This window comes from Molothrus aeneus, chromosome 15, assembly GCF_037042795.1.
Source record: "Molothrus aeneus isolate 106 chromosome 15, BPBGC_Maene_1.0, whole genome shotgun sequence".
Classification (NCBI taxonomy): Eukaryota; Metazoa; Chordata; class Aves; order Passeriformes; family Icteridae; genus Molothrus; species Molothrus aeneus.
This window is the reverse complement of record NC_089660.1, coordinates 6419450-6434171: the sequence shown is the minus strand read 5'-3', so window position 1 is coordinate 6434171 and position 14722 is coordinate 6419450. Positions and strand designations below refer to the sequence as shown.

The window sequence follows — 14722 nt, the reverse complement described above, 5'->3', positions numbered from 1 at the left end:
CTTCCTTCCTTTTTTTTTTCTTTTTAATTTTTTCCTCTTAAACTAAAGTGGTTTTAGTGCTGGTGAAAGGTGCTGAATGGCAGCCTTGGAGATGGATGTCCCTCTACTCAGCCCCAGCAAGCCTTGGTGTTTTCTCTGGTGTTTCTCCTCCTGGCATCATCCCTGTGCAGGACAGATCCCAGGTTCCCTTGTCCTCTCACCTGCTTCTTTCTGTGCTGGTTGGGACACCCATGGCTAAGCATGACTTCAACCTCCCATCCCAGGCTCGGGTGCTGCTGACCTGGGCCAGGCTGGACCTGGCAGTGCCCCAGGGCACTTTGCTGTGAGCTATTCCAGCCTCTGCTCCCACAACAAGCAGCAGATCCCCAACCCAGCTCAGCCCTGCTCCCATCCTGAGCCAGGAGAGGGAGGAGAGTGGATGCACCCCGTGGGTGCCACTTTTCTCTCTGCCTTCTTTTGGTGCCTAACCCAGAGCTGACCCCAAGTGCTTCAGTGCAGACTGATTGTCTCTTCCTTGGTGCTCTCTTTCACCTCTCTCCCTAAAGTGCAAACGAACACAACAGAGTCACCCTGGGTGCTGCAGCCAGCTCACACCCAGGGGCCCAGAGGGACAAGTGGGACATCAAGCCCTTGGCTTGCCCACAGGCCCCAAGCCAGGCTTTCAAGTAACACCCTAGAGGTGCTTGGCACATTTCTCCCCACCCCAAACACCAATGCCAACCTGTGCTACCTCTTGGGCAAAGAGAAACCCCTTTGCTCACCCCTTCCCACCTCCCTCCCCCCTCTCCCCATCCCCACCAAGCTGTGCCAGCCTCCCCCTCTCTCTGCCAGGCAGCAGAGAGGGGCAAAGCAGCCTGCTCCATCTTCCCATCCGTGTTCAAGGTAAATGCAGCACCAAAATAGATACAAAAATAGAATTTTGGGTCCATTGGCCCAGCTTCACTATTAATATAACTGCTATGAAATGTCAGAAAATAAAAGCTGCTCTCTCTGTACACACCTGCCCCCCACCCCCCTCACTGACAGTATTGCCACACGCCCGGTCCTGTCAAAACAAGGCATCAAGATGCCTGTTTTCTCTATATTTTAAATACAATTGCTTCCATCCCCCCATTGTAAACAAACATGGCAGAAAGGGGTTTGGAAAAAAAACAAACAAACAAATAAACAAAAAACTATTTTAAAAATCCTTCATCGTTTCTAGTGTTCTGAATAATATTTCTGCCTCCTGGGACTTGAATCCTGCCAGGCTGTTTAAAAGGACAGAAGGTACCTGTGATTTCTGATGAAGGCCCTGATGTCCTTCTTGGGTTTCCTTTGGATGCTCTCTGGTGGGGATGAGAGAGATAATGTATTTGCTTTCCTCTATGCAAAAGTCACAAAGTGTTTGATCGGCAAACCCGTGACTAAAAAAAGTAAATATATAAAATAAACAGCAATCCACAGCCTCTTTCTTAAGTTTCCCCATCTATCCAGTTTTCAAAGTGCAAAACCTAGAGAAGCACAGAATGATTTTCTTGAGGTGTTTTTCCCCTTTTTTTAGGGCTTCTTCCCCCCACGTGCTTGACTGGAATGGCCTTTCTATAGCAAAAGTCAGATAAAGCATAATTGCAGTAGTTTCTGCACAAGGAATCATGAATCATTCCAGTGACTTGAGAATCTAAGCTGTTAATAGGCTAAAAAAAGGATTTTTTTTGTCTTTTTTTTGTTTTGTTTTCTTTTTGCATTATAATTAAGCATGAATATATATTACTATATTACACTGCTTGGATTGCTGGAGCAATCCACACCTTCCTATGCTGTAAAACTAACTCCCACCCTGCACTCCCTAGATCAAGAGCTTCTTTTCTCCTCCCTGTGCCAGATACCCTCAATTCACATGATTAAAAGTCCCTCCCAGCCCCCCTCCCATTTTTTTTTTTTTTTTAGTAGATATTGCCGCATTCTTAAATTCATGCATTGCTGCATTGCTATTGCACATATATAAAGGATTGCTCACTCCCTCCCAGCTGCTCCCCTCCCCTCACTGGTTGTGCACGTCCTCCCTGCGGACTATCTTGTAGATGATCCAGTAGAAGATGTTGAAGATGAGGAAGGCCATGGGGAAGCCGATGCGGGAGATCTTGTCGATTTTCTTGGCTCTCTGGATGAAGAGCTTCCTCATCTCCTCGGGCGAGCGGGACGGCGGCGGCACCGGGTTGGCCGTGTTGTTGTTGTTGGCTCCCTTGACAGAGATGCCATCCTTGGCTTGCAGGCAAGCTGGCCCCATCCCGTAGGCGGTGAAGTTGAACCTGCCTTCACCAGCTTCGTCCTCCTGGAACAGATTGAGCATGGGACTCTACTTAAAATGAGATATAGACAGTGCACCCTCGCTATAAGGCTCTCCGCTGACACCGCGTCCTGCTCTGCACGGGAAAGGTGCTCCCACTGAGCCCCGGCACCCATTGGGCAAACCCCTGCTCTTGGGAGATCAGCCTTATAGAGGGGTGCCAGCTGTGTGATGCACAGATGCAAATCAGGGGATCCAGGCACCCCGTGGAGAACAGGACTGACTTCCACCCCGTGGAGGTCTTTGACCTATTGGAGGGTTTGTGGCACTGCTTTCATTTTTCCAATTGCATCCCCTGTTTTGCTTCTGCCTCTCCCTACCCCCTCCCACCTCCTATCAGCACCTTCTTTGCTTTGCCTGTGCAGTTTCAGCTTGCCCAGAAGGAGTGGGCTCCATGTAACTCACGTAGCCAAAGCTGCAGCGGCTTCCTACAGAGTTACATGGATGTGCAGGAGCCAGGAGCTGTCCAGGAAAAGAGCTCTGCAGGCAGCGTGCAACCTGCCCTCACTCGCCTGCCCACAGCGCCCCACAGCCATCCCCAGGAGCCAGCTTTTAGGTGAGGAACTGAAGTGCCCTTCTGTGGGTCAATGGTAAGACATGGCTGCTTGTGGTAATGCCAATTATTGAGAAAAAGTATAATTTGCATTCTAATCTAAAGGCAAACGGTGTTGCTGTTTGGGTTTTTTTGGTGAAAGCTTTGCTGGGATCCCAGAATGATTTAACCCTATTTTGTTGAGCACAGGGATGTAATGACAGGGAAAACTAAGTTTGGTCCAAGTGATTCAAGCAGTGATTTGCAGAGGCAGAGTCAGAATCCGAAGTCTCTTGACTTCAGGTCACCAAGGCTAATTGTAGAGCAGTGGTACTAATTAATCATTAACAGAGGCTGACCCATGCTGTGTCCCCCAACACTGCCCTTGCAGCCCCCTCCCTTGTAGCTGCCTGCCCACTGTGCCCTGGTGCCCCTTGCCCTGTCCTTTGAAGAGGGTCTTTTCTGGATGGCCCCTGCATCCCATGGGCAGCTGCATGGGATGAGGAGCAGGACACAGAGGATACTGCCATAGCTGAGCAAAACAAAACTACCCAAATGAAATCAGCATCTGTTTTTTTGCCATAATCAGAGCTTATGGACCTTCTCATCATGTCTGTAATGCAGGGGTTCAGGTAAAACTGCCTCTGCTCTTTTCCCATTGCACCAAAAAACACTGGCCCATGTCTGGCTTAACCTAAACCACTCAATCCTTAATTTACTGAATTTTTTTATCTTTTCATTCCTGAAGGGCCACTGGCTGTGACTTTGTTTTGGCCACTGTGACTTTCTTTTGGTGAGTGGTGTACTGGGGTTAGAGAAGACAACAGTGCCTTTTTCAAGGTGCCAATGCAAAGGAGAAAGGCAAAGATCACCAGCCACACTGGGAAATGTTTCCAAATGCACTCCATGTGGGTCTGATGATGGTGTCATGTTAACCAGACTGGCCCATACCACTGCAACATCTCACTTTTTTTTTTGCCTGGCGTGTCATGCCTAAACCAGTCGGAGCTACCCAGACAAGTCAGGACATCAGGACAGAGCAATTAGTGCCTTTGGCAGCTGCATTAGCTCATTTACATATTAGCAGTCAGCTTAGTTTTCTGATGGGCCTTGTTCATTTAGCTTTTGCAAGTGTTTTTGTTTATGCATTGCTCCAATTAAATAGCTGTGAGATTGAGCACGGACTGTGCTAACAGCCTTGTGTTGAGTGCAACAGCTCTCCAAATATCTCTTAAACTTGTCTATGCATTAGTAGCTTTCTTTCCTTCTTACTGTTTTATCAACAGACTGATCTGCATACAACAGCACAGATCCAGAGACAGGATGCCTGAATACAGATGAAGAGATAAATGCACTATGGAGGCATCCATGTGAGTGGGTTTAGCTCTGCCTCTGTTCAGCTGCATCTTCTGAACCAAAGCTTTGTTGATTTTGGGATGGCAGAGCCCTGTTCTGGTTAAACAAAATCAGTGGGTGCTGAGGGTCTCATCTGTTATTTCTTTTCTCTTGCATTTGTCCAACACTTTTCATCCCTGGTCCTGAGTGGGTTGAGGACAAATGAACAATTATCTTCTGTTTTGCAGATAGGACGACTGAAGCAGAGCGAGACAAATCTAGAAAAATGCACGTATTCCTGCTCCTCAGCCCCCACTTCCTCCTGGAATGGTAGTAGTTCTGCAAGCATACACTGTGAACTGCTGCAGGACAGGTTGGACCCTGGGAAAGACTTTTAATGGCTGGGACAGTGAAACAATGGAATGGGAGAAGGTTTCTGGATGGGATGGATCATGGAAAGTAGACAAATAGCTATAAGGAGTACTTAAGGCAGACCTTGGTAGTCACCTATGGGCTTGCTTGAGATTTGCATCAGCAAAATGGTCTGTTTTTTCTCTCCTAGAAAATGTACTGGATTTTAATGCTGTCCTGAGGGCAGCCTCTCAGGCCTGGTGCTGAAATTTTGCTAACCCCTTTCCTTATTCTACCAGTTATATAGGGACAATTCTTAAGTGCCTTTGGCCTTGTGATCACAGCCACCTTTATGTTTCTTTCTAATGTGAGGTGAAGTATTTGCTGTTGGAGCCCAGGCTGGGGAGCTGTCGGAGCTGCGTGCATGCTCAGATTGGGATTGGGATCAGCCACGGCAGGTAAGCATGGAGCAGGCTAAGGCTCAGAGTAAAGCTCTTTCCTTCCAGGAGGAATTTGCAGTCAGTCTGGGAAGCAGATGCTTTTGAACATGGAGATGGCAGAGACAAAAGAGGTGTCACTTACCTCTGGGCTACTGCAGGCTGTTGTGTTGGGGATGCTGCTCTCTGACAGACACCCCTCACACCTCCCTGCCTGCCTCCCCCAGCCCTGGCTGCAGCTTCTGGGGAGGAGAACTCACCCCAGAACACTGCTGTGTGACACTTGTCCTGTTGAGAACAACCCTTCTGGCTGAGCTAGCAAAACCCAGCTTGCTGGACTCCTGGGGTCAGCAGGCTGTTAGAACAGGCACAATCCATTGAGGCAGCTCTGCTTTTTGGTGTGTGAGCCTCCTTAACATCTGACTAGACACTGGGGACCTCCCTGGGGGCTCGTGGCTTGGCTCAGTTGACCATGGTGTTCTGCTGGGACAGATTTCACTGTGTCCTTCATGCTTTATGTATTACCTTGTGATGCCTCCTCTTCCTTCTGAACCTGAGCAGCTCTTTGTGCTGCCGGGACACGAAGTTGACGGCGGCGTATTCCAGAAGGGCAGAGAACACAAACAGCAAGCACACAGCCATCCAGATGTCTATGGCCTTCACATAGGACACCTAGGAGTCAGAAAAAGAGACAGAAATGGGGTGGCTTCCTTACCCAAATGCATTTTTATTTGGTGTTTTACATGGCTAACATCTGTTCTTGGATACCAGAATCTCACTCATTTAACGTGAATGTGTAATCACGTCACTGAAACTCCTCACAGTCACTTAAGTAGCAATAATTCCACAGATTTTAATTTATTCAGGCCTTGATTGTGATTGTTTATATGCAAGGAAAACAGTAATCCACCATACCAGAAGCCCTTCATAAAGGTAAATTCACTACTGTTATAAAAGTAGGACGGTCAAGTGACTAAAAAGATAAAATGTAGAGTGCACATCCATGTGTGGTTGTTGCAGGGGTTTGTAAAGTGCACAGCTCCTGGTTACTGGGATTTATGGTGAGTGCTGAATCTTAGGGGAGGTTTTGCTGCAAGTCATAGAGAATTAAAAATTTTTCAGGATGGGGCTGGAATTTGCTCTGTTTGTCCTTACACAGGAATTGTGCAAAGGCAGCAGCAGGATCTGTGTAGGGATTTCCTTAGGTGCTGTCCCCAAAAGGGGCATGAATTCCCTGGTGTTCCAAGGGCGTTCCCTACCTTGGGCAGTGATGCTCGGGAGCCAGAGCTCTGCGTGGTCATGGTGAGCACGGTGGTGATCCCCAGGCCCACACGAGCAGGTGCAGCATCCATGTTGATCCAGAAGGAGATCCAGGACAGAATGACAATGAGAAGGCTGGGGATGTACATCTGGATCAAGTAATATCCCATCTGCCTCTCCAGGTGGAAACGAGCTTCTATACAGGTGAACTTGCCTGAGGAGAATGGGAGATACAGGGGAGGTTATTGGGAAGGCACAGTGAGCCTCCTGCTCTCAGCCACTGTCTGGGGATTTTCCTTTTCCTTGTGTTGCCTAAACCAGGGTCTCGTTAGGGGAGGAAATGAACAGCTGTTGCCCAAGGAATGGGCAAAGGGATAGGACAAAGGGGAATGGCTTCAAACTGAAAGAGAGAAGGTTTAGATTAGATATTAGGATGAAATCCTTCCCTGTGAGGGTGGGGAGGCCCTGGCAGAAGTTGCTCAGAGAAGCTGTGGCTGCCCCATCTCTGGAAATGTTCAAGGCCATGTTGGACAGGGCTTGGAGTCACCTGGGATAGTGAAAAGTGTCCCCATGGCAGGGGGTTGGAGCAATATGGTCTTTAAGATCCCTTCCAAGCCAAACCATTCTAGGATTCTATGAACATTAACATAGCAATGAAAGCCATTTGGCAGTATGTCCTATGTCACTTAAATGTCAAAGACAAAAGAAGGTTCTAGGAGGGAAGATCCCAACCAAACACCCTGGAATTGATGCAATTGTTACCAGGGGCAAGAGAGTTTTGCACATTTATGTCCATTAGCTTTTCATTTGCTGTATGTGTTTCCACATGTCTATTATCTCTGGAAGTGTAGGACAAGGTCAGAGTGCCATCAGACAGAGCAAGAGTCTCTGGCAAATGCACAGTCCTGAATTCCTGTCCACTGAACCCCTCAGTTATGGTTAACAGCACTGACCTGTGTTGTAGTGCTTCGTGCAGTATCTCAAGTCTTTTTCTTCTTTGAGGATAAACTGAGGCAGTGTCAGCCCATCAGCAACTTGCACTGCTCCTTTTTCTTGCCACTCAAATATGAGATCATTCATTGTGTAGCCAACTGTTGAGAGGAAGGGACAAATGCCACATGAATCACATTAAATACTGATCTGGAAAGGGGCAGTGTTGCAGAAGAGAGCTTGGAAGCAGGGGGACATCCTGGCCTTCCTTGACAGTGCTGTCATGAATGGGATTTGGGTTGAGGCAAAACTGCTTGTCCATGTGGGAAGAGCCAGAGCAACCACCTCCACTGGAGCTGCAATGGATTTTCTGCAATAAATAACATTTTTTTCTTGAATTTGGCTTGGTGAACTGTTTTCTACTGTTTCCAACTTGACTGCTTTCTCTGGAAGGAGCTCATCATCTTTCCTTCCTTTGGGATAAGCAACATGTACAAGTGGCAGATGTTCATCCAGAGAGAAAAAATCCCACTTGCAGCTGAAAGCACTTTCACCTCTCCTGCAAAGTGAAAGGCCAGTGTAGACACAAGCAAGCCAGGGCTCCTCACATGGGATCTTTTGAGGTTTGGCTTCTCTAGCAAGTGTCACATGGGCTGAATGAATGGAAAATCCTAAGCAGGAGGTTCTCCAGTGAAGGCTGGGCTGGGGAGGGGCTGCAGCTGGGAAAGGAGAGGGCAGGGAGAGCAGCAGGGGAAGGAGGTTGTCTCCTCTCTGAAATGTGCACAGGACTCACAGCTTTCCAGCTGCATGATGCACGTCTGGACGTCCATGGGGAAGTTCTTCAGGTCCATGGGGCAGGCCAGAGTCAGCGTGATCCTGAGGAGAGAGGAGAGCACAGGGCATGGCAAACAGTGGCTCTGCTGAGGGCTGGGCTGGAGAAATGACTGATCATCCATCTCTTCCCTGCCTGTGCTCTCACTCTGGTACTGGACAGCATCAGAAATCCTGAACATTTGGGTCTGTGACCCCATTCCCAGCAGAGCCTGCTGCTCGTTTCATTGCAGAGCTCCCTCACAAACAGCTCTGCTGCTTTTCCTGTCCTGCCTCAGGCTGGGTTAGCAAAAAGCCCAAGCCCACTCTCTGGAACCACCAGAGGCATTTCTAGAGACTGGCACTGTTTGTAAATCTCTGAACAGAACATTTGTGTGTGATAAAAAAATACCAAAAAGAAGTTTAATCAGGATCATATGGTTGTGTGTGGGGAAAGAAATACTTCAGTGGGATTTTCTGCAGGGAAAATGCCTTGCGCTAAGCCAATATGAACTCCTGTATCTTCCTGAATTCCTGCAGAGCCCTTGAGACCTCTATATCTGTCTCCATTTTCCACTAGGTGCAGGCTGCATTTTCTGTGTTATATTGCTGTGCTGCTCTGCACCATGATCTATGCTTTAAATGTTTGGTTGGTTCAACAAGCTGATACTAAATGATTTGCTCCAGATAGTTAGACTTGAGTTATTTGGTTTGATAATGTTGAAAATGCTGTTCCCTGAAGTGTTTAGGTTTTTCAGCTTTTTGCCTTGATGTAGAAATAGCAGAATTACCCAGGGGACAGAAATTGAATTTTTCTATCATCAGACCTACAAGAAACTTATCAGGATGGATAGATACTTTAATTTAAAATCTTATGTTGTTAGAAATTCTCAGCTTGAGTTTGGAGGCATGTTGGGACAGAAGATGTGACAAAGTCCACCTTCTTGTAAATGCCTTGTGTGGAGTTTGATTATTGCTAGTAGTAGCAAAGAACCAGTTAGAAAATGGCACAGCACCTCATAGAGATTTTTCTTTTTAAAGGGAAAGACTATTTCTCCTTCTGGAAACTCTTTGAATTTACAGTGTGCTCTTGTTTATTTTTAATTTTCACAGGAAAATGTACTTATAAAGAAACCTATATTTTTATCTAGGGATGAGCGAGATAGGAAAGTTGTTCTTTTTAAACAAGAACTGAAATAATTGCAGGTTTTTGCCTTGAAAATGGTGATTTTTTTCCATGTTCCCTGCTGAGTCATTGCTCTGTTTGGCAGAGCAGCCCCAGGGCTGGGGCACCCTGTGCCCCTTTGTGCCCCTGCAGACCCCCTGGCACAGCACTCTGTGCCATGCTCGCTGCCAAGCTGCTGCTGTTGCTTTTGCTACCTGCACATGAAGAACTGTGAGGTTTCCCCATTCAGCCAACTCACGTGGCAATTCTGTTGTTGTTTTGGCCATCAGGGATCTGGTCTTTGGGCTGGAAGCACCTTGGTGCTTGATGGAGGCCATCAACAGCATTAAGCTGTTTATTTCCCATTTTACAGCTCCACACTGCTTTTCCTTCCCATTGCTGCCACTGGGAGCTGCAGTATGAGATGGGGTGTGTAGGCAAATTTACATTATACATGAGGTGGAAGAGTCTTCAGTATAGAGTTAAACCTTCCCAGTCTAAGCCTGTGAATTTTGAACTTAATTTCATTGGTTTAAAATAAAGTGTGAATGGGGTTGGAAGTGAAGGTGGGGGCTAAGGTTGATTTCCTGTGGGAAATTCAGTGAAATTAGTTCAATTTTGCTGATGGATTCTTGGATCTAGCAATAAAAAGATAACTGGGAACAACTAGGCTGAGACAAAGCCATGGGGCTCTACTTAGCATTTTCCATGATTTTTACTTTTTTTTTTTTTTTTTTGGTCAGGAAATGCTGCAGCTTTGAAAACAGAGTGTTCATGAGCTTCTACTGGTTTTCACACAGCACAGCTGGTTTTAGGCTTGCACCAACATAAGATATCTGAAGTAATTTTACATTAGGGATGTTAAGGAATCTACTCCAAGCAGAAGTCCTTGAACTGAAAGAGGTGAAGATGAGTTAAATTCTATCCCAGACCAATCCTCTGTCTCAATATGCTTTAGCAGAAGTCCCTTCTAACCACATTGCTTCATCACTGCTAATTGAATGATCTCACACCTTAAAAACCCCTTAAATGTCCAAAGGCTTGCATGACCTTGGTGGAGTCGCCTCACCTGATGCTGTAGAGGACGTTGCCGTTCCGGGAGATCCTCAGCAGCTTGTTGTCCGTGGTGATCTCGTGGAAATGGGCCCCTTTCTCGTTAGCAAAGAACAGGTCAGGCTTCCAGATGGAGTCCAGCATGGAGGGGTCCAGGTCCAGGGAGTCGTCGGGGTACTCGTTGTAGGCCAGCCGGGGGTCGTTCCACTGCTGCCGCAGGAAGATGTTCACCCTGTAATCCTGCACACAGACACACAGCAGAGCTCAGAGCGGCCTCAAGGTGCTGGCAGATGGGGAGCACACTCTAAAATCATCCTAAAACGAGCTAGACTATGTCCAGGCCTTTGTTTCCCAAGCTATGCCAAGTGGTTTTGGTATTATTCCTCAAGGAACAGTAATTAATTTTTAGCTTTGTAGCTTACAGCTATGGAATAGCATGAGCAGCTGCCTGTCCCTGCATCCCTCTGTTACAGCAATTGTCAGCTGTGTGGGAAGGGCCAGGACCTCTCTGTCTGGACCCTGGGGCTGCAGAGAATAGGAGCAGTTGTGGAGAGCAGAATGGTCACTGTCAGCAGGAGGATGTTCCAGGGGAGTAAGTGGGGAAAGAAACTGAACCCAGCTTCCTTTCAGTGCTGAACTGTCCCATATTGTGGCTATTTGTCGTTCCCCCAGCACTGGAAAAGGAAAAGGCACAGGGAGACAAATTCCTGTCCATGAAAGAGAAATTCCCTGTGTGTCTGCTAATGCAAGGATAACTCAGATGAGCTGATGAGAGCAGCTGCCCTTGGTTAGAGTTTCTGAGCAGGAGAGGGATATGCATGAAGTCTGCTCTCCTAATCCTGAGTGTTCTGGTTTCCCCTCTCTAATGTCAAACTGCCATAAAGGCAACAGATTTTATAGGGTGACCATCTTCCTGAATTGAAGGTAGTCCCTCAGCATTATGCAAAATTATATTTACTTCATAACCACAAGTCTTACAGCTCCCCTAAGTTCCCCAGATCAAGGCTGGCTGCTGAGGCTGAGTTCAGACACGACTGGAAAATCAGGGGCAGTTTCTCTTCTCCCTGTCTGGCCAACAGCTTCCCATGCTCCTTTTCTTCTGATTTTCACATAAGAAAGTGAGCCAATAAATTGAAATGGGGAGAGGATGTGCCAGCTATCAGGAGAGGGATGAAAGCTCCACAAGCATAAATTAATTGTCATTTTCTAAGTATAGAGGCAGACTGTGTCTGAAGAGCAGCACATAATAAACCAATTCCACTGCCCAGGCCCAAATGAATAGTCCTTCTCATGATTAAGGGTTTATTTGCTGCCTTTCTAATATAAATGTACTTTGAAGACTTTTATTAGGACACAGTTAATGGAGGGTGTCTGATGTGCTTACAGGTGTCTGATACCTGCTGCAGGCACCTGGTGAGAGGCTCCCCTCACTCTGCCACCAGCTCTGTTCTTTCCATCTGGAGAACACAGAGCTCTGCAGCTGAAGGAGAGTTGCCTGTATAGGAGAGACTTTCTGATGCTGCTGCCTCAAGAGCTCACTTGCCTGTGAACCTACAGCCTCTTGTCAACAAGGACACAACTCTCGTGGTGTCCAGTGGCACTGGAGGGTTGGGAGAGGATGTTGCAGTAAGGTAGAAAAATCATAAAGAAAGGCTTCATAAAATCAAGCCTGCTCTCCTGGAATCAGTGGCTGGCCTTGTCAAAGCCAGCACTTTGCAAGTTCTCATGTGAAAGCAATCCTGGTGGGAGCAGTTTGTTAACATAATCTATTCCTGGGTAAAAACAACTTGCACCTTTATAAACTGTTTGTACACCTTTAGACAGAAAAATGAAAACTGTCTCTCACAAAAAACTGTCCCTGCATGTAGACACTAAGAGTTTGAGTGACCAGTCAATACAGGATAACAACTTGTTACTAATGAATAAAAGTAATTGGCAAGAAAATTACTGACCAATTGGATTCCCACACAAGGTCTGTAAAACTGTATAAAAAGGAGTTATTTGAGTAAAGAATAGCCTTTTTCCACATGAAGAAAATGGAGTCCCATGTGGTATATTCCCATAAGAGGATTGTGTTGGGTGCTCTGTGTTTTGGACGAGGCACTTCTAGCCAAGCACATGGCCTGGAGTCTGTTTCAGGCCACTTGGTGCCATCTGCACCCTCAGAGCACAGGAGCTGCTAATGACATTAATGATTGTGACAACAGCAAATGAACCACGGACTTGACGCTAAAAGGAGCAGACCTCTGAACACAAAAAAGAGCTGCAACACTCTTTCCTTCTGCTGATATTCCAAGTGTCACCTTCACGAGTCCTAGTGCATCCCTCTGAATTAATTATTCATCTCTGTCGACCCTGGATAATGTGTCTGGAGGAAATGTGAATAGCTGGGGACAGCTGGGGACCAGGGTCTCAGCACAGGGCCAGCCCATCACACGAGCCTGGAAAAGGAAAGGAACCATGAATTCCCACTGTCCACAGCAGGCAGCAGCTCCCAGAGCTGCCTGTATATTTTCAATTCTCCCTTTTTTGTGCATCAAGATCTGCAGCCATTACAGTCAGGGGAAATCAATGTCACTGACCTAATAGGTAGAAAGCAAAAGGTTGTTTTGCTTATTCAGCTACAAAAAAGCTGGATGCTAGCAGGTCAGCTCCAGTTTGGGACTTCTGTCATGTACAACACAAATTAAACTCATGTTTGGAAGAAACTTCAGTGGTAGCTGCCCAGAAGTGTGCTCAGCCTGATGGAGCAGTAGAAGGGGGGAGGGAATGGAGCCAAATTCCCTCCAACGGCCTGAGTTACTGTGGGTAAGCTTTCTTGATGGAGTAAATTCACTGCTTCAGCTCCAAAACTCGCTAAAAGAATAGGAAAGGGCGAGACAGAAAGGGCTGAATGGTTTAGGCTGCCACCACAGCAACAGACCCCAAGCAGAATGATATCCATAGTCTTTGTAACCATGAGGAGGCATCTTAATTAAACACTTGTGGGCCAAATGAAAATTAACTCTCACAGTGGGTGGCTGTGAGAAGGCCCCTCCTAACTCACCTCCAGAGTGACAGCGTCCTGTCCTCATGTCCTGCTGAGAACAGTCCAGGGGCACATTGGGAACGTGTGGTGGGAGAAACTGCGCCACCTCCACCCCAGGGATGTGCAGGAGTAACTCTGGTTTGTTTTACTGTGTTCCTCCTTTAGAGACAAGTGTTTGCTGTGGGTATTTTTTGTTTTGGAATACAGAAAACAAGGCTTTTATGTTGTGATATAAAAGGGGCAAGGACGAAGAAATACGAAACATGCACTGAATGCAATTCTCTGGCTTTGCCATTTCAGGGCATTAATATTTTACCTCTGTGTGTGCATTTATGCAGATCTTCCTACTGAGGGAGTTTACTGCACAGTCCTGGCCTGCTCACTGAGAACGTGGTTTTCTCCCTTTGCCCTTATGTCATTGCACTGCAGTGTTGAAGGCTCTGAGCAGCCTTTTAGGTTCCTTGTGTCGAGCCTCATTTGAACATCCATGTAAAACCAAGCACTGTGACTGCAAACTGGACATGGCACTGCCTGAGGAGCCAGCGGGAGGCATGGAGAGCAGTCAGGGTATGTCTGTGCTGTGACACAGGCTCAGAGAAGGGTTACAGTGCTCTGTACCAGCTGAGCATCCCCTGTGCTGGAAGCTTTGTCTGTCCTCAGCATTGCAGTCAGGCTGAGGGGTGATGAGCCAAGCGACACTCATTCCTTGGCTACCTGGAGATCTGCAGCATTTCTCCTGGATGCTGTATAGGAGATCTTAATTAGCATCCCCAAGAAGTTCACAGTTATTCCTAAATGATGGACAGCATTGGCCAATTTCTGATGTGAACTTTCAAGCAAAGAAAGATGTTTGACTGGAGCTGCAAACTTGGCAAAAAAAAAAAAAAAGTAAAAATCTCTTTCTCCATATCCTCCTTATCCCTCACATTGCTCATTTGTGTGCCCATCACATCCAGGCATTGATTATCTTGTGCAGCCTGCTCCTCTGGCTGGCTTGGGAGAGGGGAGCAGCAGCTCTGTGCAGTGAAGGCATTCAGGAGCTTTGCAATTTGGCACAAAGGCATTTTACTCCCAAGAGGGAAATGACACAGGGCAGGAAGAGAATAACTGGAGTGATCAAAGTAGTTCAATTTGATAAAGCTGAAATGAAATTCTGCTTAGTGACCTCGCAAGGAGACGAGGAAACAGAAGATCATTTGAGACCTTCCCTTGCCAGGATCCCAGAGCCTTGACATCTCTGCTGAAAGCACAGGAGGCTGGAGGCAGTGCTGAGCAGAAGGGATGGAGCCCCTCAGGACACTCCTTAGGTTTTCCCTCCTGACTCAGGGGCCCTGTCAGAGCAGCCTCTGCACTTTTGGGGAGAGATTTCCCCTTTGATAAATTGATATTTTGCTGGTGGAAAAAACAGGGTAGAGACTGATCTCCTTCAGAAGGGGATCCTGGGACCCCACCAGAGCATGAGGGGCTTTGTTGGCATCGAGTTAGTTCTCCA

General features: G+C 47.0%; 1 protein-coding gene across 2 annotated transcripts in view; it reads right to left on the bottom strand.

The window, feature by feature from the left end:
• Positions 1-1944: 1944 nt before the first annotated feature.
• Positions 1945-14722, bottom strand: part of GLRA1 (glycine receptor alpha 1) — a 37294-nt gene continuing 24516 nt past the window's right edge. The window contains exons 4-9 of one of the 2 annotated variants that reach the window (XM_066560058.1): positions 10219-10442; positions 7968-8050; positions 7198-7335; positions 6244-6458; positions 5510-5656; positions 1945-2338 (exon numbers count right to left, since the gene is read on the bottom strand). In XM_066560058.1, the coding sequence (XP_066416155.1) occupies positions 2024-2338; positions 5510-5656; positions 6244-6458; positions 7198-7335; positions 7968-8050; positions 10219-10442 (1122 nt within the window). In that variant the 3' untranslated portion in view covers positions 1945-2023. The remainder of the gene's footprint in view (positions 2339-5509; positions 5657-6243; positions 6459-7197; positions 7336-7967; positions 8051-10218; positions 10443-14722) is intronic. The other variant, XM_066560059.1, reaches the window with a different exon arrangement.